Raw genomic sequence first — 22,470 nt, 5'->3', positions numbered from 1 at the left:
AAGGAGGAAAGATGGAGAGTTGAGTTGGAGTTTCAGACATGTTGTTTGATGTACCTGTAGCAGATTCAAGGGGAGGTGTCCAGCAGGCGGATCAACTTTGAAGTCTGGCCCTCTGGAAAGAGGCTGGGGCTAAAGACACAAATGTGAAAACTGTATTAGTTTCCTATCGTTGCTGTAAACATATTACCACAAATTTAATGGCTTAAAGCAACACAAATTTACTCTCTTATAGTTCTGCAGGTCAGAATTATGAAATGAGTCTTACCAGGCTAAAATCAAGGTGTCAGGGCCAGGATAGTTTCCTTCTAGAGGCTTTAGGGGAAAATCTCTAACCTCACCTTTTCAAGATCCTAAAGGCTGGACTTCCCTGGCCGTGCAGTGTTAAGAATCCGCCTGCCAATGCAGGAGACACGGGTTCGAGCCCTGGTCCGGGAGGATCCCACATGCCGCAGAGCAACTAAGCCCGTGAGCCACAACTACTGAGCCTGCACTCTAGAGCCCGTGAGCCACAAGTACTGAAGCCCGCGAGCCACAACTACTGAAGCCCGCACGCCTAGAGCCCGTGCTCTGCAACAAGAGAAGCCACGGCAATGAGAAGCACACATGCTGCAACAAAGAGTAGCCCCCGCTCACTGCAACTAGAGGAAGCCCACACACAGCAACGAAGACCCAACACAGCCAAAAATAAAGACTTGAACTTTAAGAAAAAAAAAAAAGAGTGAAAGGAAAATTAAGCTTGAGAGGAATAGTGAAGGTTCAAAATGGTTCTGGGGATGAACGGCAAAAGCTACTGGAAACATGCACCAGCCCAGGGGTAGAACACTGGCAGAACATCACATCCAATTGTGTTATTTGAAAGTGAAAACAACAGAAACTAAACTTGCAAGGATTAAGAAGGGAAGGACGATCAATTTAAGGCTGCAGTTCTATAACAGAATAACCTCAATGTATGCTGAATTAAGAATGAGCAGGAGCTCTGGCCATTTTTCTCAGTCTTTAAGGAACTCTAGGGCGGGGGTGGGGGGGATAAATTAGGAGGTTGGCATTAACACATACACACTAAAATATATAAAATAGATAACCAACAAGGACCTACTGTACAGCACAGGGGACTATACTCAATATCTTGTAATAACCTGTAAGGGAAAAGAATCTGAAAAAAAAAAAAAGTCACTGAATCACTGTGCTGTATACCTGAAACTAACATGACATTGTAAATCAACTACACTTCAGTTAAAAAATAAATAAATAAAATTTCCCTCCCAAAAAACAAAAAGAACTCGAAGTAAGATGTAAAGTTTGCTAAAATATCTCAAGTCTACCATGGTTTGAGACACACACCTAGCAAATTAGAAGAAACATTTTAAAAATGTGCAATCCATTTCAGAGAGACATAAGTATTTTCATTATGTAGTTTTTATTTTAGACGAACATTATTGTAAAAAAAAGTTCACCTGGAATAAAATCCATTTTTTCTTAAAAAAAAACACAGCATCATTATCAGTACACAGTTAATGAATTGGCTTAAACAAGAGTAACAACATGACAGGTCCACTTTATCTGCAGGAGCTTTTTCACATTAAGCCATTGGAGCAAAAGTAAAATATGCTGAAACTTACAGTAGGATGATTCTATGGAAAAAACAGATATTTCCCATTAGGGGCATGATTTTAGTCAAATAGTTTACAGTATTTAAAGGGACAGTGTCAGCTGCAAATAAACAAAACCCATGTGTAAGGCCATAGGAATGAATTATAATTAAATTCACATTTTAAAAAAAGGTAAGAAATAAAACAAGAAGTTCTATTAGTTCTTGGCAATAAGAAATGCAATTGCGTATGGCACAAGCATTTCAAAAAATGAAGTAAAACTTGAAAATATCCCTAGTTGTTTGCTAATTTTCATTTCTGTAAATTTCATTTAGTTTTTTTCATACTGAACATGACACCCATTAATTTTATTAGTCTGAAAAAAGACCAATTCTACTGTAAAATTGTGCTAGCATTTGATATTTTATTAGTATATCCTGTCCATCTAGGTCCCTCTAGGACAAGGAATTTCATTTTTAGACATTCCCCCACCCCCTTCTTTGGATATAACAAGAAGGAAAAAGGAATGTCCTTTCTGTTAAAAGAAAAATTATAAAAAATCTGACAGCAGAAATGAGTGCTTAAAATCAGAGAAAAGTAAACCAACATAATGAAATGCTATTTTAAAATTTTAAGCTTAGAAGCTCATCTTTAAAGATTAAGAACTAAATTTATAAAGAAATCTAAGTCATGAACTAGGAAAGGAAGTCTGCTTACACGTATCACTTACTGTTCACAGGAAGAACTATAAGCCTTAATACAGATTCTCAGCATTCAGAACCTGTAAAATGGAGTTATAATCTCTTATTTAGAAATTTCTGCAAACATTTATCTATATTTCACAGCTAAATTTATTAATGGAGACAGGAAGATAATACTTTTTTTGCGCTACTGGATATGACATGTATGTTCTATCCTAAACTACCTGCTACTTTTTCCAATGATGCCTTTAGTTCAAAACAAAACATATAGTCTAAATTGTGTTGGATACTTAAAGGCTGGCTCACTGTTTTTCTACTAGGTATTAGAATACTAGTTAGCTAAATGAGGTATAATTAAAAAATAGTCCTTCAAAGTAAAGAGTATAGTCTTCTGAAAATTTATAACAAAGACTGCACAAAATGTTCATGTAAATAGTAAGAAACCCTGCAGCACCTCCTAACTGATGCACAGGTGGATTATTTTCTCATAATCTGTCTGAAGTAAAATATAGCTAAAATAAGTTCCCAGTGAAACGCTTTACAATCAACTGATTTACATGCTACTTAGTTACAGCACATTTTCATTGTCTGATACCCTCAGACTCCATTTGAAAAGGTCTAGTCCAACCATTGTCAAAAATTAGCACACTGATAATAAAATGCAGCCACTGAACCACTAATACTGCTGCAATAAACCTTCATGTACCTTTATCCATAAAACCACAAAAATCTTCACACAAAACTAGATTTCAGCAGGGAACAGACAATTATCTGCCACTAAATTCATCTACAAATAGAAAAAATAATGCACTATATGTACATTATTAAGCAAAGTGGAATATTTATTAGGGCATTTTACCATGCAGAAAGTGAATCTCCTATGGTCTTAGCTCAAATTATATACAATTTAGCAAAGCTAAATGTAAGAAAATAGCAAGGACAATTTATTTCTATATAACAGTATATACCCCCAGTTCGCTGCTACTTCAAAGAACACTTTTAGACTCATCTAACTTTTAGAGGCTCTTTCAAAGGGAAGTTCATGGAGACTAGTTATTAACCCATACGAGACAACAGAAGAGAGAAGGAAAAAAAACAAAAGCAAAGCATTCTGTTTAAAAAAAAAAAAAAAAAAAGGCTAACCACAGAATATGTCAGTTTTGGTTTGCAGACAACCCCTGAGATATAAACCAAAGTGTTAAGACACCAAAGAGTTGGAGGTAAATTACTAAGAGAGTTACATTCATACATGGTGTCATAGCACTTGCCTTTTAGAAATTACCTTGTTACCATCCAGAAAGCTTAACTGCTGGGATCTTTTTCTGAAAATCAGTGAATACAAGATGTTTCTAAGAAATTATCTTTTTTGTTCCAGAAATCTATCTAATTTTAAGATGGTAGACTTACAGTCAACTTTTGATCAAGGAACTACTGATTTTACTGGGACACCAACTGGTGCCTTTAAGCCTATAAGTAAGTACAAAAAAAAGAAAGAAAAAAGCAAGGAGACTGAAATTTGTGAACAATAAATTTAGTGAACCCATCAAAAATAGCTCTGGTATATATTTCCTGCCACTAAGTTGTGCATAAGTTTTCAAACAAGTAGTAAAGGTTGACTGGTCCAAGTATTCTAATGATACATCTTAATTTGAAGCAGAATTCTCTGCGGTAACAAGCAATCCATTTCCACTTTCATCTCCCAGACATAACTATCAAGCATGATGATAACCTTTGTGAAACAAAACAGGCCTAACAGGGAGAATAATTATTATTTCCTAATCACCTCTTTATTACTCCCTTCTGTGTTATGACACTGAAGGCTAGAATAACAACAATGAATTTGGCACATTAAGTTAACACTAAATACCTTTTTTTCTCACGTGACGGTTTCATCTACAAAAGGCATACCAGTACCAGTGTTTGGTGAGAAAGGCAGCTAAGTCTTTTGGTTGGCTTTGGTCCAAATGGCTGGACCAAGTTCTACAACAATGCACCTGAACAGATGGAACTGGGTTCTACACATTCAACAACAGCTGTTGTAAAACTGAAACCACGCTCATATTTGCTCTAATGAAAAGGCAAGACTTTTCCTAGAGGCTGCACTAGGTCTAATTAATCTTATTTTTTTAAAAAAAAGCCCAAATTAAAAAAAAATCATTATTTTCACCATTACCAACAGCTATCTCTATGAAATTTACATCCACAAATTAATTTCTATCCCTACAGGTAAGCGTTCTGTGAACTAAGTCTAAATCTAACTCGTTAATTCTTGCAGACAGGGATTATGATAAGAATTGGGCATTACTACTAAACCAACAGCTAAGGAGTGAATCTAAGAAAAAATATATTATGTTTGCTGATGTGACAGAACAACAATTAGATGCTGAAATAAAACCCTAAATAGTGTGTCTCTCTGTCCATGTAAAATTTCAGTTTAAGAAGCTTACACTTAGAAACAGACAACAGTGTTCAAATATGTTATGTTTTAGGTGAGTGACTATAATAGGTCAAACACAGGAAAGAAGAGCAAATACAAAACTCAAGAAAAGCGACATTAAAGTGATTTCCAAATACAGTGTCAATAGATTAGGCAGAGGTAATCAATAAATCACCTGAAAAAGTGATTTATTCAGCTACCCAGACTCTGGCAAAAAAGTCAGGAATGAAGCAAAACTGTAAACAATCTGAAGAAATAAAGAAACTGTGGCCTTTGATGAGCAGATGGGCATTTTTATGAATTTTTAAGATAAAGTTTATCAGAATTTAATGACTCTTTTATTTAAGAAAATCAGAGCCCTTAAATAAATGCTATCAATGCAATAACATTTGGCCATAGGAACCTGACCAAATATGCTATAATTTTCGTATATTAACCTCTGCTTTAAATGTTCTACTCTTTTTTTAAACATTCCCGAATGCAAATTTGTCTAGAACCTCATCAGACAGAAGTGTGCAGATGTGAATCTCAGATTGTGCTGTAACAAGGAAAGGCTAACAACTGATGTGCAAAGTGAAAAAGAAAAAGATAGCAGCTTCTGCAACACGCAATAAAACAGAGGAAAAACAAGTTAAGTCCTGCACGTGTCTCCACTTCATTGTTTCCATGTTTGAAAGAAGAAGCCTGTTATCTTGATGGGCCATGAGGCTGGAATCCACTGCACATTCTGTGTGCAGAATCTAGGTCTAGGTTCAGTGGTGCTCTCAGTAGCAGCCAGGCAGGATGATTCTGAGGCTGGGTGACCTGTGCTTTCAGAGAAGCAGGAAAGGGTCCTCTAGGTGTGCTGCAGTCTCTCAGAAAGAGTTCATCAAAGTAGCGAACAACGGAAGAAACTGGTCTTCTTTGATCGGTTTTCTGTTATTTTCACTGGTCCACCTGCCCCTGATGAATTGCCGTCATTCTAAAAAAAACAGAAGATGGAGTTAGCAAGGAAATAAAAGTTTCATGGTTTGAGCCCAATTACCTAAGAAATAAAAAAATATCTAACTATGCCATAAATGTGTCCTTAGTAGTGTGGTTAATTAGGAAGGGAACTAGTTAAGCTCTGATGTTGTCTGTTTCTTTGGAAACAGTGGGTTAATATAGGAAAAATATTTTAAGGCTAGCACCTAATATATTAACTACATATTAGGAAGTTCCTAACTCCAGTTCAAAAAAATTATAACCAAAAGAGTGTAAAGTTTCAAGGGTAATAATGGAAACAATGTTAAGATACTGGTACAGGCAACCCCTTTCTTGGAGGCAAGAAGAGTTGGTAACATAAGCTATACAATTATATGCAAGATTCAGGTTAAAACAAACTTTCCAGGATGCCGTAATGATTCATCACTGACATTGTTTCAAATTTAAGCAAACTTCAGCGTCTTTGAGATCATAATTATATACTGATATAGAGAGAGATAAAAAATTTAATTTTGCCATTATTACTTTAATTATTCTGATCAAAATTCAATTAAAGACCACTTAATGGGGATATATGTATATGTATAGCTGATTCACTTTGTTATAAAGCAGAAACTAACACACCATTGTAAAGCAATTATACTCCAATAAAGATGTTAAAAAATAATAATAAAAATAAAGACCACTTAAAGAGCCAGAGGAAAGAACTGAAACAACTGCAGCTCAGAAATAAGAAATTTGAAGAAACAGAAATAAGAATCAAAGTTTAAGCAGGTGAAAATGTAAGTCAGGGAAAAAATGGGTTTATGTGAATATATTATAATCAGGCCTATCCCTTTAATTAAATAAATAAACAACACAAATAAGAAAACAAATTTAAAAACAGCATAAGGAAAATAAAAATTATGTGTCATACAAACCATTTTTCTGTTGAGTTTTGTCATTATATCCCGTGCAAGTGTAAAAAATGCCTAAAGGTAAACCAAAGATTTCATTATTATATGTTTATAATATCTTTTAAAATAGAAATGTAGCCTTTTTTATTATTTCATTATAAAATATAAATATATTACTTTGAGGTTTTTAACTGAGAAAAGAACATAATTGCAATCACAGTAGACACATGACTACTGTAACTTACTTTTCATTTATCATATCAAAAAGGTTTTCCAGTGTAATCAAACTGTCATTCATCAAGTATTTTCTGCACATAACATCTGGCCCAAGTTCCTAATATGACACTTGCTGAATTATGGGTATAATAAGATCACTTGGGAGGCAGAGGCTCTAAAGCTCCTGGGCATCCCCAGAGTAGGGCACAGTTCCTGGTCTAGGAGATGCTGAATATCTGTTTGATAAGTGAAGGAATAATTATGAATTACCCTATAGCTCTAAAATTTGTTTTCACAAAAATCTCCACCTTTTATTCCCAACCTCCTCTCTTTCAAATTGCTTTCACTCTTATACCTGAGAATATATAACCTCCTGTGTCACAACACTGCAAAATCCCAACAGTTCCTACAGCTCAGCTAAATTCCCCACCGTGGAAATCAGTGAAACAGAAGCAGGACAAATCTCAGTGGCATTTTACGCCTAGTGCCTCTTGACCCAAACCCAAGCCAAACGTTTTTAAAACCTATCATCCCTGGGACTTCCCTGGTGGTCCAGTGGTTAAGAATCCGCCTTCTAATGCAGAGGACAGGGGTTCGATCCCTGGTCGGGGAACTAAGATCCCATATGCCTCAGGGCAACTAAGCCCGTGTGCCACAACTTAGAGAGCCTGTGTGCCACAACTACAGAACCCATGAGCTGCAACTATTGAGCCCATGCACTCTGGAGCCTGCGTGCCACAACTAGAGAGAAGCCCAACTGCCGCAATGAAGAGCCTGCCCGCTGCAATGAAAGATCCCCTGTGCTGCAACTAAGACCTGACGCAGCCAAAAATAAATAATTAAATTAATTAATTAATAATTAAAAAAAACCCTATCATCCCTACTTTGTTTCTACATGACTCTTAAGGCTTCCTCAGTTGTCGCCATGCCAAACCCACTGGTATGTCAGTCTGTTCCCAATTACTCCTAATGCCCCCCAAAAATGTTCAGCAAAAGGATTTTTATTAAACCAGTCAAAAAGAAGCAATATGATAAGTACTATTATCACTCATTGTCAGTGTCCCATTGTCACACTGGTCACCTGTGAGTCAAAGTTTCTAAGTAAGCCCATCTCAGTTTTTGAGGCTAAGTTAAAGCCCTGGGAAAACTGCTAACTTCTGCAGAATACCTGACCAGTAAGCAGCTCGGGCAATCCGCAGGTCTATATTTCCATAGCTCAACGCTCTCTTCTCTCTCTTTTTTTTTTTTTTTTTGGCCACACCGAGCAGCTTGCAGGATTTTAGTTCCCTGACCAGGGAATTCCCAACTCAATACTCTCTCTAAGTCACAGGTATGATCAGAGCTCAGGACTAAGAGAGACCGAAGCCTGCTCCATTAAGCCAGGGTACAGAGCTCATTCTGTGGCAGCAATCCTACGTAGGCCATCTCAGTGAGCAAGCTTTTCTCCTGTCTCCACCATTAAACCTGACTGAAGAGGCTCCCCTCTTTCTGATGAAAGGAAATCCTTTTGTAGCAAGCAGAGGGAAGCATTTTTCTGCATATCTGTGCTTGAGTAAATAAATCCGTAGAGGCTTCCTGTTTCCTGACACCCATTTGCCAACCTGAAAAAAATGACTGTTAGTTACTTAAAAGAAAGAAAAAGTTCTGATCCGTGTCCACTAGTTGAGTCACTTAAGTCTCAATTTTTAGCCATGTCATGGTGAAGAATGAATAGCTTGAGAAATTAAATGTTTATGAAACCATCAGTTTTATTGTTAAATAAATTACATGTATTAACACATAGTACATGTATTATTTTTATGATAAGTTTTAAAAATGTTTTTAAAAAAGAAAATATTATCAACAACTCTGCGCTTGGTAAAGAATAGAAGACCTGGGTCTTCCCTGGTGGCACACTGGTTGAGAGTCTGCCTGCCGATGCAGGGGACACGGATTCGTGCCCCGGTCCGGGAGGATCCCACATGCCGCAGAGCGGCTGGGCCCGTGAGCCATGGCCGCTGAGCCTGCGCGTCCAGAGCCTGTGCTCTGCAACAGGAGAGGCCACAGCAGTGAGAGGCCCGTGTACCAAACAAAGGGCAAAACTGAACTTAACCTGAACTTCCATCTTCTGTTCAGTGACCCATTTTTGGTTTTTTTTTTTGGTTGTGTTGGGTCTTCATTGCTGCACGCGGGCTTTCTCTAGTTGCAGCGAGCGGGGGTTACTCTCTGCAGGCTTCTCAATGCAGTGGCTTCTCTTGTTGAGGAGCGTGGGCTCTAGGCGCACGGGCTTCAGTAATTGTGGCCTGCGGGCTCAGTAGTTGTGGCCTGAGGGCTCAGTAGTTACTCCACAGCACGTGGGATCTTCCTAGACCAGGGCTGGAACCCATGTTCCCTGCACTGGCAGGCAGATTCTTAACCACTGCGCCACCAGGGAAGCCCTGTTCAGTGACTCTTAGTTGAGCAATCTAATATATCCCATGTGGAGGACGGGTGTTAGAAATCCAACAACCAGGATCCACATAAAAGTCAGAAGCATAAACGTTTACAGAATGGAAGTGGAGTTCCCACAAGGCATTCACTAAGGCAGAAAATATCAAGGCTTGGAGAGTTGCTTGAACACAGGCACCTAAGACACTAATGCTACTACGTAACAAGTCACCAAACAATTCCTTCTCACCTCTTCTACATTCGTACTGGATTTTGCACTTGTCTCCAAGAATTTAATCCCATAGTCAATTGCTAACTGAAAGACAAAGAGAAACATTTAAATTCAGTGCAAAATAAATAAATGCATACAGAGCATTTATATTTTTTAGGTTTTTCAGAGTCCTAAAGGGAGCATACCTAGTGCAGAACTCCTGTGGTTCTCAAATTTCTTTGCTTTCTTCTACTGTATCATGTTTGAAATTTAGATATCTAACTTCATCACCACAAGTAAGTAAAATGGCACCACTTCCACTCAAAACATAACTTAAGTACTTCCCTTCTTTTCGATTATACCTGTAGTTCTCTAATAAAATCACTAGCAAACCTATGAGACATTCACCCCTATCATAAATTTGGGATACATCTGCCCCTTTTATCTGTTCCCAAAGTACAAACCTCCAACGGTTAGTATTGTAACTTTTCATTATTTTTTAACAAATTGGTGCATAAAAGAACAAAAGCTTAAAATACTAAGTACTCACTGCTTGGGTTTCTACTGATTGTGGCAAATTGTGAACTCTTCTACATTTCCATCTATTTCCAAAGAGTTCCCAGTTCATTTGCAACACCAAGATTAAGTGAATGTTTTTAGGGGGAAAAGTTCGCAGTCAGATCGAAAAATGCATTTTGCACATATCACTAAAAAAAGTCTAAAGCAAAATTCCAAGACTTAAAAAATTGAAGCCTCTAAGTCAATTTGGAAAATGTCAAAGAAATGAATATGTACATGTAATAAACTCTTGTTTTACAGGACATAAAATAGAGAAATGCCTATAAATGATATCATTTTTTAAAAAAAAAAATGAATTGAAAAATGATTACTGTTGAAACTTCACCTATCCTACTACTTTTTTTTCAAAGAGAATGAACTGGTTTAACTTCAAAACTGGGCATTTACACACAGATATGGAAGAAATAACCTGAACTCTAAGCTGCAGGAATCTGAAAAAGGACCAATTTGTATCTCCCAGAAAACAGCAAATTCTTTAGGAATGAGTCATGACTACACAGTATATGGAGTTGGAGCTCGAATACTAATTCATACCATTCAAGTATGGATTACAACCCTTTTGTTGTTTTTTTAACAGATTAAAATATAGATGTTTTTAAAACTTAAATCAATAATTAAATAATAGTAAGAAAATGAATGCTTAACGTGAGTAGATTCCAATCTTCATGCATTCAGTTCAAATTTACCTTCTCCCCTCTTTCTTTTGACACTTGTCTTTTGTCATTCATATCACATTTGTTGCCCAGGATCATTCTTTCAACATCTGAAGAGGCATGCTGCAGGGAGAAAACAGTATGTTAGACAAACAACCTGAGAAAAACACAGTTACTCAACAGGCAAATCTTAACCTGTCAGAAACAGATCCAGAAATTTAATTATAAGACAAATAATCTTTCACTCAACATAAGGCCTGATTCACAGAAAAATTTTAAAGATGAGAGGAGGGGAAAGCTACAGCATAAGAGTCCATGCGAACATTTTTCCCAAAGGCTTGCAGTCATTCTCATGTCTTTTTTGGTACATGAACAAACAAAAATAAAACTTAAAGTTATCTAACAAAAAAACTTCCAAATGTTAGTTTGGGTCAAAGAAGGGAGAACACCTCGGTACTAAGTGAGCCAATGCAGAAGGTATTCTGGATTCTGAACTACTTAAACAATAAATTCACGTGGGTTAATATAAATGTGTATGAAATTATTTCACAGTCAGATTTCTTTCTGAAATGTCAAAGGCATTAAAAAAATCTTCGTACCAATCAAACTGGAACTAAACCAAATTTTAAATATCTAAGATGAAGAAAATGTTAGAAGGGCAAAATGATAAACTGCCGGAATAAAGATATATTTTTGCCCGTCGAACAGCATAGCATGGTGGAATAGACAGAACCTGAGAACCAGAGGTTTTAATCCTCGCTCTCCTTTTTAAAGGCTCTATGAGCACATGCAAGTCACCTCTTTCTGACCTCAGTCTTCTCATGTGTAAAATGGGGACTTGGATTAAATTACTTTCAAGATCAGGGCCAAGTTTAAAATTCTGTGAAACTGCTCCTCTGTCTGGACCTCCCCCCAGTCCAGCAGAGAAGTCAGACTGGCGGTACCAGAGATGTCACCCTCCCTGGCACTCCTCAGAGCAGAGGGCCTGACCTGCCCGCGCCCTACTTCCTAGCAGCTCAGCTGAGTGATAGGGAGACACTCATAAAGGGAGGAGCCCTTTATAAGCACCCAGCAGGACTCTTCTCTAGTATCCATTCTCTTTCCATACATACCTCTTCAATGTTTCTTATCCAATTTTTAATATTGTCAAAGGACTTTTCATTTGTGATGTCATAGACCAGCATAATTCCCTATAAGAGGAAAAAAGACCGTAATTTAGTACTTTATACATTTAAAGTTAAAGAATATAATGTCAGTGTACTCTTCTCCTCCAGAAAGCTTGTGTTTGTCCTTTTTCTGTCTTTACAGAAGGAATTTATAATAAAAATTTAAAGTACAGAGAAACAGAAATAAATAAAATCTTCCATTGTCTCACCATGTAAATAAATACTCTGTTAACATTTATTTCACTTTTAACCTGTAATGAATTAGTGATTATGGTAAAGGTGATACACCCTTTCTACCTGACTTCATATAATAAAACTGGCACCAACTGAAGCTGAAAGGATGTTTAAGTTAAAATAGAGATAACATTGAGAGCAAGAGGTAATCGCTTCTGTTGCGCACTTGTTTATTCTAAGAAGAAATTATCTTGTTTCTGACTCTTATACTAAGACTGTAACCATATGGCTTTAGATTTATTTCTTTTTATATGAACTGACTGAAATGTTACTAAACTAAAAAAAGTTACTATTTGTCTAAGTAAATCACAGACACTTAAAATATAATGCATTTGTTACACAGTTTAATGAAAAGCATCCTCATCTTATCTTAGAAGACCCCACATCTGGTATTTTTAAACAGTTTATCTTCTAAATGTTTCAACTGACACCTGTATGCTACCTATTCCAAAATCTGTATCACAAGACCACATTTGTGTGTTAAGTGCTAGATCCACCCCCCGTCCATCTATTTCAACAAATATTTAGTGAGCACCTACTATGTGCCTGGTAGTATACCAAATGCTACTAGTAGTGAATAAGATAGGCAAGGCCCCTTCTTCTCATGGATGGCTAGCAAAGAAAACAATGAACCAATAATTATATAATTAATTATAATTTAGACAATCACTATGAAGAAGCATGAGGAGCTCTGAGTAAAAATGCTAACCTAATCTGGTTGAGGGGCTGGGGTGGCTCAGGGAAGGTTTCCCTGAGAAAATGACATTAAAGCCAAGGTCTGAGGGCTGAGTAGACTTGAACTGGGCAAAGGGGTAGAGGCTGGAGTGAAGAGGGGAAGCCCTCAGTGCCTGGGACACAGCAGAAATGTGATAAATATCTTGCTCACCAGGAAGGCCCAGAACCTACTAGGTTGAGTAAAAGACTGCCAGCTTGGCCCTCCCTGGTGGCGCAGTGGTTGAGAATCTGCCTGCCAATGCAGGGGACACGGGTTCGAGCCCTGGTCTGGGAAGATCCCACATGCCACGGAGCAACTAGGCCCGTGAGCCACAACTATTGAGCCTGCACGTCTGGAGCCTGTGCTCCGCAACAAGAGAGGCCGCGATAGTGAGAGGCCCGCGCACCGCGATGAAGAGTGACCCCCGCTTGCCGCAACTAGAGAAAGCCCTCGCACAGAAACGAAGACCCAACACAGCCAAAAATAAAAAAATAAATAAATTTAAATTATATTAAAAAAAAAGACTGTCAGCCTGGCAAGAGTGCCCAGATCCAATGGGAGAAGGGCACAAGATGAGGCCGAAGACTCAGACAGGGGTCAGGTGTGCCCTGGAGAACACTGACAGGGCATCGGCTCCCAGATGGCCCCTGTGGTCACCGAAAACTCAACTAAGTGAAATAGGAAGTTGTCTTTGTCCCCTTCAAATCTTCTCTTCCTCCTTGTACTCTCGTTTTGAAGAAGGGCAATACATCCCTGCCAGCCAGCCCAAGCAGACCCTTGGGAGTAATCTGCTCCACCACTAGTCAGTCACTAAGTCCTGTAGACTCAACAACCTCCACATTTCCACAGTCTGATACCCCACACGCAAGGCCTTACTCACATTCTCGTCAATTAGCCTTTACCTGGATGACTTACGTCTCCCTGCTTTCATTCTTAACCTCCTCTAATCCACTCTCCATAAGGGCACCAGAGTTATCACTTCATTGCTTAAAATCCTTTGGCATCTCGCCATTGTACTCATAACTAAAATTCCTTAAATAGCAGGCAAAGTCTTTCAGGGTCTGGCTTCCAACTTTGTAAATAAATACAAAATATAAATGTAAATAAATGTAAATCATATAAAATACACATAGATAAAAGAATCCAGGAAACATAGTAAAATGTTAACCGAAGCTATCTCTTATGGTGGTGGGATTTTAGATGATTTCTTAGGATCTTCAAAGCTTTCTATACTACATGTAACCTTCTGACAACCAGAAAAATATACATAATTATTTAAATTTAAATGACAAACAACATTCTTCTCTATCCTCCCTCCTCCTAGCCTCAAATGCAAATGTTTAACTTTGGCTACACTGTAAAGTAGATTTTACAATTACCAAGGTAATTAAAAAAAAAAAAAATCAAAGTGGAGAACTGTACACTTAAATGTTAAATTTTATGTTACATATATCTTACCATAATTTTTAAAAGTCTCAAAATGCAATCTGAATAATTCCTGATTCAAACAGCTTAGCCACCTACAATAGTAAAATTAAGCAAAAAACTGCCGGAGCTTTACTTCCCTTTGGGCTATGTGGACAACCTTGATCTTTACTGCTGTCTGTCAAGTAGCACTCTGGGTGGTTAGCACAGGAAGTGTGAACACAGTGTAGTGGTTAAGGGCACAGATTCTGGAGTCAGAGGTATCAGGTCTGGGCTCCACCGCATGCTACCTGGGAGATCCTGGAGAAGTTATTTTATCCCTCTCAGTCTGCGTTTGGGAAATGAGGACAGCACATCTTCCACAATGGATTTTTGAGGATCTACTGAGATGTTATTTGTAAAGTACTTTACCTAGAATCCAGGACACAGCTTGGACTCAATAATTGGCAACAATTATTAATTTATATCTTTGGTTTGAGTAGCAGAAACCCTTTGACTATTCCCTATGTTTGTAAGCTAATTGATATTATGAATCAGCTGGAAATACAAGTTCCGGTATACCAGGTAAAAACTTTATATATCTAGTATACATACCTTTAACAACAACGGCCTCCTAAGAGTTCACAAGACAGTACTGAGAAATGGCGATAATGCAATGATATGGCGCCTTTTCCCCCCAAAGCCAGATTGTCCGTCAGGGTTACTGCTATGCCTACAAATGTTGCTCAATAGTTTGAAACAGACCAAAGGACCCTGCCATGGTGTCAGACTCAGTACTGTGCTTACCAAAACGCTGCATACCTGAGCCAACCAAACTAAACCTGCCAGAACCACCACCTGTTGAAATGAGAACACAACGGCCCCACATCCCACTGGAACAGATGACACGCAGGATCCAAGACTCAAGTAGAGCAGGATTTCCTGAACATGTATCTAAGATTGTTTCTAGGTCTGAAATTGTTCACTGATTCACTCCTTCAGCAAGTATTTATTGAGCATCTACTATGTGTAAGGCACTGGCATTCGTAGTAAAACAAGAGACAAAAATCCCTACCTTCAAAATGAAAAGGACAAGATATCTTAGAACAGCAACAATGTCTAATTATTTGCAGTAATGTGAAAAAAGGCTAGGCAGTAGATAAATGAAATCTAAATTAAAGAACACATTTCAATGATCTCTTTCCTTATACCATGAACTAGAGCTACACAGCCAAGGAAGACACTTCCTCCACATTCTAAGTGTTCTTGACCACTCCGTATTGAAAACAAGCTTGCAAGTGGTATCAATACATGATTCCTAGAAAATAAAGAAATTGGTCAATATAAAGGCCTGTGTTTATAAGATGCCTCTAATCAAAATTACCTATAAACTATTCTAAATCATCCCTGTTAAGATGTTCTTATTTACCCCCAAAATCCTTTCTGGAGGAAATAAACAACAAACAAACTTCTCCACACAAGGTAAGTCCCTTCCCTTTGATTCCAATCTAAGCAGAGAGTAGCTGACAACTGCCCTTCTTAAAAGGATGACCTTTTACAATCTTCAAAGTATTATAGGGTGGAGAACACATACATATAAAATGATTAGTGGTATAGAGTCCCAAGGTGGTAGAGCTTCAAAAAGGAATTCCCAAAAGGAATCCCCAACTTCTGTGTGGGGATGTCACTGGCACTCAAATACTGGAGGGTGAGTGGCAGTGGAGGAGGAAGGGAGAGCAGCATGATAATAGAGGGATCTGTGAATTCAGATCGCACCTTCCTGCGGCAAAGGGACAGCTAAGACCCCTATAGCTCCGTCACGTCCACACCACTCTCAGAAGCACAACAATCTTTTACGCAATGAGCTGGGTAAGTTGGCAGCTGGCACCCCAGAGTCTACTAGGCTGGGCTACGTGATCTCAACTGTTCAACTTTCCAAGACTCCCAAAGCATATTGGGTTTCATCATCATTTAAAGCTCCAAGTTATACCTGGCTTAGGCCTAAAAGCCAGAGATAAAGCCCTGTTCTGGTTCAGATGTTTTAGGCTTGGTTCCATAGAGCTCAGCTTCTAAGCTACCTTACTCACCACAGCACCACACAGAATCTACCCTGAGCCAACAGTATAATGGGTTGTATAGATGAAGCATCTTAGGACGGAAAAGAGCCAAGTGATGAGGTTACGATAACAAGGATAAGGCTAGGATATAGCACAGAAGGACCTGGTAGTCAAGATTCACCAGATTCTAAGCCTCAGAGAGTCACAGATCATTTGGCTACTTCCTGGCCAGCTGGCAGAATGCTGGTGGAGGAGACTCCAGAGAGATGAGCCAATAGGAGTGGATGTTGTGGACCTGGTGAGAGATAAGGGATGATGGTGGCAGGGCTGAATGGGGAGAGGGTGCAAGAAATGAGTATTTAGTCACAGGACTTGTGGTTTGCTAAGATTTGGCAAAGGTATTAATAAAAGGACAAAGCACAAAAATATACGATCACTCAGAATGTGTGGAGGAGTTCTAAAACATCTCCAAGCTAATTACATGATTAATATAATGAAGACCAATGGTAGAGTACACAGCTACTAAACACAAAACGTAAAAAACCCTTTAAATGTCTTGTTTGCACGTCAAAAAGTCTATTTTCTCCAATGTACTAGACTCTAGGTTGAATCCTACAAACTTGACAAATGAATATTCATGTTTCACTTCCACAAAACCCTAAAACACACTCACCATAGCTCCTCTATAGTATGCTGTCGTGATGGTTCGAAATCTTTCCTGACCCGCTGTGTCCCTAAAATTTAAAACAAAGGAGAGAGTGGTTTGCAAAGTCATCACAAGTATCGCTGAGGAGACACTCGAAGCTGTAGGAGATATAATGGTGGTCTGCTCACAAATGCAGTGGTTTCAGGGAGATGGGGAACGAGACACAAAGGGAGCCTGTTGCGCCTCTGGAAGCCTGTTGGGAGCTCACAATGACTTGGGTGAAAAACTTGGACCTTGATGACAAAAGCATCAACAGGAAAATGCATGGTCCTGCTAGGAACTGGCATGTGTCCGTCAGTCAGATGAGGAACAGAATAGAGAATAGTTCTAAATTCTTGGACTCCTAGAGGCAGTTCTAATCCTTTTTATAAATGCCCAATGATTAAGGCACTTTGCTCTCTTGACTGAAAGTCTGATTTCTGTACAAAGCAAGCAGTTGGCCTGGACTTACTACCGTGTAAATTCTGCTCTGCAGAGCACACTAAAATGGGTCTCCTCAAGAACTTTTTCAGCTCTAGAGCCCATGATTAAATGAGACCATGGAGTGCAACACATAATTGTTGACAAAGACTTCAAAATATGAACAATACCTCAAAATTACATCAACTTGCATTTATTCTTGCTTTTTTGGAGGATGACGTACCATTTGAATACATTCTGAAAAATGCCAACATTTCGAATTACATTTACCAAAGCAACCCCTATAAAGGAAGTCAAGTTTCCTTGATATCTGGGAAAAATCAATATTCCTAAAAGAAAAAAAAAGCATTTGTGGAAATACACTAAAAAAGAAGCATTTGTGGAAATATACTAAAAATCTAACACACACCAAACTCAAGTGAGATAAAGGCCTAAGGGAAATATAGTAAATTTAAAACATTAATAAATACCTTACCATTTATGTATACCTTACATAAAATGTATATCTTACATAAAATACTTTCACATGGTGCTCAAATGATGCCTACCACAGCCCAATGTGGTGGTATTACCATCATCCCTGTTCTACAGAAAAGGAAACAGGCTCAGGTGGGCTGTGATCCCAGTTCTGCCACTAAACAGCTCATACCCTTGAATGAGACTCAAGCATTCCAGGCCTTGGCTGTTTAGTGCAGGCCCTGGCCTCACAATACCATCATCTTATCCTGCCATCCTCTCACCGATCAGGATTAGATACACAGGCACTTGTTTGGGACTCAGCAAACAAATCATGAGGAAAACAGGGGCCAAACACCGTTGAGCAGACTAACCATATTTTATTTATTTATTTATTTATTTATTTTTGGCTGCGTTGGGTCTTCGTTGCTGCGCACGGGCTTCTCTAGCTGCGGCGAGCAGGGGCTACTCTTCATTGCGGTGCACGGGCTTCTCATTGCGGTGGCTTCTCTTGTTGCAGAGCATGGGCTCTAGGTGTGTGGGCTTCAGCAGTTGTGGCACGTGGGCCCTAGAGCGCAGGCTCAGTAGTTGTGGTGCACGGGCTTAGTCACTCCATGTCACGTGGGATCTTCCTGGACTAGGGCTCGAACCAGTGTCTCCTGCATTGGCAGGTGGATTCTTAACCACTGTGCCACCAGGGAAGCCCAGAATAACCATATTTTGATTCTAACATGCTACTTGATTTAGAACCAGCTCTGCAGCAAGGATGCATTTGGCCTCCTAAATGCAGGTCATGAAGATTGAATGGAGACTACTTTGCTGCCAAGAGGACTGATAAATAGTGCCATGGGGTTCTAATCAGCTGATTACCCACAGGCTCCTAGAAACATTCCTTATTGTTATGATCAGGACTGTACAGCATAGAGTCAGAGATTCTCTTTGCTTCCCCCTTAAAAAAAATTTTTTTTCTTTAAAATATTTGACTCTTATTAAATACCAACAGATGAGAAGAGTAGCTTGTGGTGACCTACACAATGTTTTCCAGTGAAGTATACGGGTAACCCTCTATACAAGGCTAATACATGAAGCTGACACAAGGTTCCAGGAGATTTGGGTAGTTGTCCCAGCTCCATCACTAACCCAGACATATGCCTTCAGATGAACTTAACCCCTCTAAGTCCCAGTTTCCTATAAAAGAAAGGCTGGCGGATTTCAATATAAGGTTTTAGTTCTATCCCGGTTCTGAAGTTCAAAGAAGAAAAACAGCCTATGGAAAAAGCTGATATATATGTATTACTTTATTATTTTGCCCTGCTTCCTTCTTAAGTCTATGATGCTCTAAATTTCTAAGCATTGTTTCCTGCTGTTATTGTCACACATTAGGTCAGTGAACATCATCCAAAACCTTCCTCAAGGCTCCAAATCTATGTGGCTCCATGGAAGGCCCTACACTGAAAGCAATTAAAGAGGTTAAAAAAAAGAAAAAATCTAAGAGTTTGAGTTCAAGCCAAAAATATTCAACCAGGCAATCTGCAGGAACCATATTTATTCACTGTAGTGTGACAAATTCTTGAGGAATTATCCAGTCGGAGTTGGCTGATCGTGAGATCTTTGCATATTATAACATCAGAGATGACAGGCATGCCTTTTCCCTTCCTTATTCCCCAGTGCAGTGTTCCCCATTTTTTATTTAAGGAGAAGAAATATGCAAATAAATGAGAAAATATCTGAGCTGGAAGGGAACTCAGATGTCATCAGTCTGACCAATCAATTTACAAATGAGGACAAGTAGTCCCTAAGAAGGGAAGCAAAGAACACCAAGTCTTTAGTTTAGAGGCTGGACTCCAGATCAGCACTTTGGGGTAGGAACTTTGGGGTTCCTACCACTTGACTACTTTGCCTTATCTGATTTCACAGCTGCAACAACTACAATGGAAAAATAACTGACACGCTTTAGAATTTTAGTTTCCTCCCCTATAAAATTAGCATTTTGGAAGAATGAGCTCTCAAATTTCTCCTGGCTGTGAGACTTAGTGATATCATCCTTACCATCCCACTCTTGGTGAAGACACCTTTGAACACCTACCCATTTCCCCTTGGTTCTGATAAAGAAGTTTTAGCTACCAAACGGTACCTCTAATTTACCACAATTCACCTTTTAATTCCCACATTCAATTCCTGATTAAGGTAGAAATGCTGTGTGCATATAGTTTTTTTTACTTACCATATCTGAAGCTTAATTTTCTTTCCATCTAGTTCTATCGTTCTGATTTTAAAATCAATTCCTGCCAGAAAAAGAAAGAAAGACATGCTAAATTTCTTCAAATATAATCCAAGGCTTATTAGGAAAAGGACAAAGATTTCTTTTGAAAAAAAACTCTCCAACGCACTGGAAAATGTGAACACAGAGAGGGTGTGAATGGTATGTTTCCTCTGAATACAGGCTGAAGAAAGGAATGCTAATTACTCTGCAAAGAATTCCCACACATGTTAAATGAAGCGTATTATATGCCTCATTATTTTGACACAAATGGAACACATCCCTCAAAGGTACATAATTTAGATAGATGGAGAACATGCCATATTTTCCACTTCCTGAAATACAGATAAACAAAGCTTCCTACCCACCCCTCGTGCCCCGTCCTTCCCTAAAGAAGGCCGTGAGGCCTCTTTTTGTTTTATTTCCACCTCCTTCCATTTGTTTCTTTAGAATCTGCAACTGGCTAAAAGAAAGAAAAAAAAAAACCCCACCTATCTGAAGGCAGGGATGAGAAAGCCTGCATATTTATTTTAGACAGTTAGCAAGTACTTTACATACATGTTAATAAATGTTCCCTGCATCTTTCTGGCTAGTGCTGAAATAGCTAAAAGGGCTTTGAGCCCTGGCTGCACTTTAGAACTACCTCAAGAACTTAAAAGAAAAAGAAAAATACTCATGACTAGGCCTGCTCCCTTCCCCAAATTCTGAGATTCTGACTTAATTGGTCAAGGATGGGATCTGCGCACTAGTAATTTTTAAAGCTCCCCAAGTGATTCCAACCTGAAGCCAAAGCTAAGAAGGCACTCAACCAGCCTGACAGGTAGCATGTGAAAGTCATTTGTGGCTCCAGCACTCAACAGTTCAACCCCTCCCTCACCTATTTCCCCCCACTATGGTAGCTGAAAACTTAACTCAGCAATTTCAACTACAAAGAACCACAAAGTCCCTCACAAATACCAGCATCCTCTACCATTGAACAGGAACAGGCTGCTGCTCTTTCTGAAGGGACCAGTCAGTGAATACAGCTCGCTTGCAATTTGCTAAATCCTCATCATCTGGCTACTCAGCTTTGTTTCAGATGTTTCTACTCCTTCACATTCTCTATAGAGCCCCTTAAAGTGGTTTCCAAGACATTTCAAGAAAACGGTCAATTATGCATCCTCTAAAGTGACTGAAACATTAACTGCAGCTATTTTGAGGGAGAAAAGCCTTCAACGGCTACATTATTACAGTATTTCTACATATTAACATTGAGAACGCCCAAAAAGGCTGCTTGCCGGCTCCAGCTTCATATATGGCAAAGGCATAAACCAAGTGGATTCGCCCCTTCTTCTCTGCGTGGCACTTCTCCCCCAGGGAATCTTTTCAGGTAGGCTTGTGAATCTTGAAATTCGCAACAATCACACCCAAGCTAATCCAGCAGAACAGCTTCTTATTCTTTCCCTTCACTAATAACCATGTAATGTTAACAAATACAATCGCATACCCAATACCCCCAGGTTATCTGGCTCACATTTCCTCCTCTAAGGTACCTCAGTATTGCAGGGTCTGCAGTCACTGAAGCAAAACTGAGCAACACAGCACAAATATTATTGTTAGCATCACACAGAATTCACTGTGGCCATCATTCATTTAACACATTTTTATTGTGATTTATCTTTTTATATATCTCCAAATCCAGTGTAACAAAGACCCTCTAGGGATTCTCTCTAGCCTCTATCTCTTTTTGGGCCTCGCATCAAGAACAATGCCAAACACGCGGTAGGCAAGAAATGAATGTTTCCTGATGTTAACATTTTTTAAAAATTCACAATTTTCAAAATTCACAGCAACAGAAAATAGAATGGTGGTTATGAAGGGCTGAAGGGAGGGGGCGGGGCAGGAGAGCTGTTGTTTAATGGGCATAAAGTTTCAGATTTGCAAGATGAAAAATTTCTGGAGATCTATTTCACAACAATGTAAATATACTTAATACTACTGAACTGATCACTGAAAAATGGTTAAGATGGTAAACTTTATTTTATGTGTGTGTATGGGTTTTTTTTAGCACAGTAAAAAAGAAGAAAAATTCATGACTTTCAAAATACTTACTGTATCTTCAGAAAATAACTTTCTTAACTGGAAGACTAAAGTCATCCAACATTCCATCTTTTAATAGTTCATTCACATTTTAAGTAAAAGATGATGTCTATCAAAATGCCTGCCAAATGAATACTTTTCCTTATTATATTTTATTAAGATGTAACTCCGGTTCTTTCAAGGTTGTTTTTTTACCTGTAGTCAGGAGTCATGGGCAACTTTTCCACCTTCATTCAACAAAGCCATTTTGAGGCGCCCTTAAGTCTCAGTTACTCTCCATTCACGTGAAACATTGAGGAAACTTTCTACTGACCCAGACTTT

General features: G+C 38.7%; 1 protein-coding gene across 1 annotated transcript in view; it reads right to left on the bottom strand.

The window, feature by feature from the left end:
- Positions 1-1,741: 1,741 nt before the first annotated feature.
- The window catches only part of RAB8B (RAB8B, member RAS oncogene family), a 64,868-nt gene continuing 44,139 nt past the window's right edge, over positions 1,742-22,470 (bottom strand). The window contains exons 2-8 of the mRNA XM_082852071.1: positions 20,034-20,094; positions 16,901-16,961; positions 11,764-11,841; positions 10,685-10,774; positions 9,459-9,524; positions 6,611-6,661; positions 1,742-5,688 (exon numbers count right to left, since the gene is read on the bottom strand). Of these exons, the coding sequence (XP_082708197.1) occupies positions 5,596-5,688; positions 6,611-6,661; positions 9,459-9,524; positions 10,685-10,774; positions 11,764-11,841; positions 16,901-16,961; positions 20,034-20,094 (500 nt within the window). The 3' untranslated portion in view covers positions 1,742-5,595. The remainder of the gene's footprint in view (positions 5,689-6,610; positions 6,662-9,458; positions 9,525-10,684; positions 10,775-11,763; positions 11,842-16,900; positions 16,962-20,033; positions 20,095-22,470) is intronic.

This window comes from Leucopleurus acutus (genome assembly GCF_964270905.1).
Source record: "Leucopleurus acutus genome assembly, chromosome: 1".
Lineage (NCBI taxonomy): Eukaryota > Metazoa > Chordata > Mammalia > Artiodactyla > Delphinidae > Leucopleurus > Leucopleurus acutus.
The sequence above is the reverse complement of the archived record's forward strand: the minus strand, read 5'-3'. Positions and strand labels throughout refer to the sequence as shown.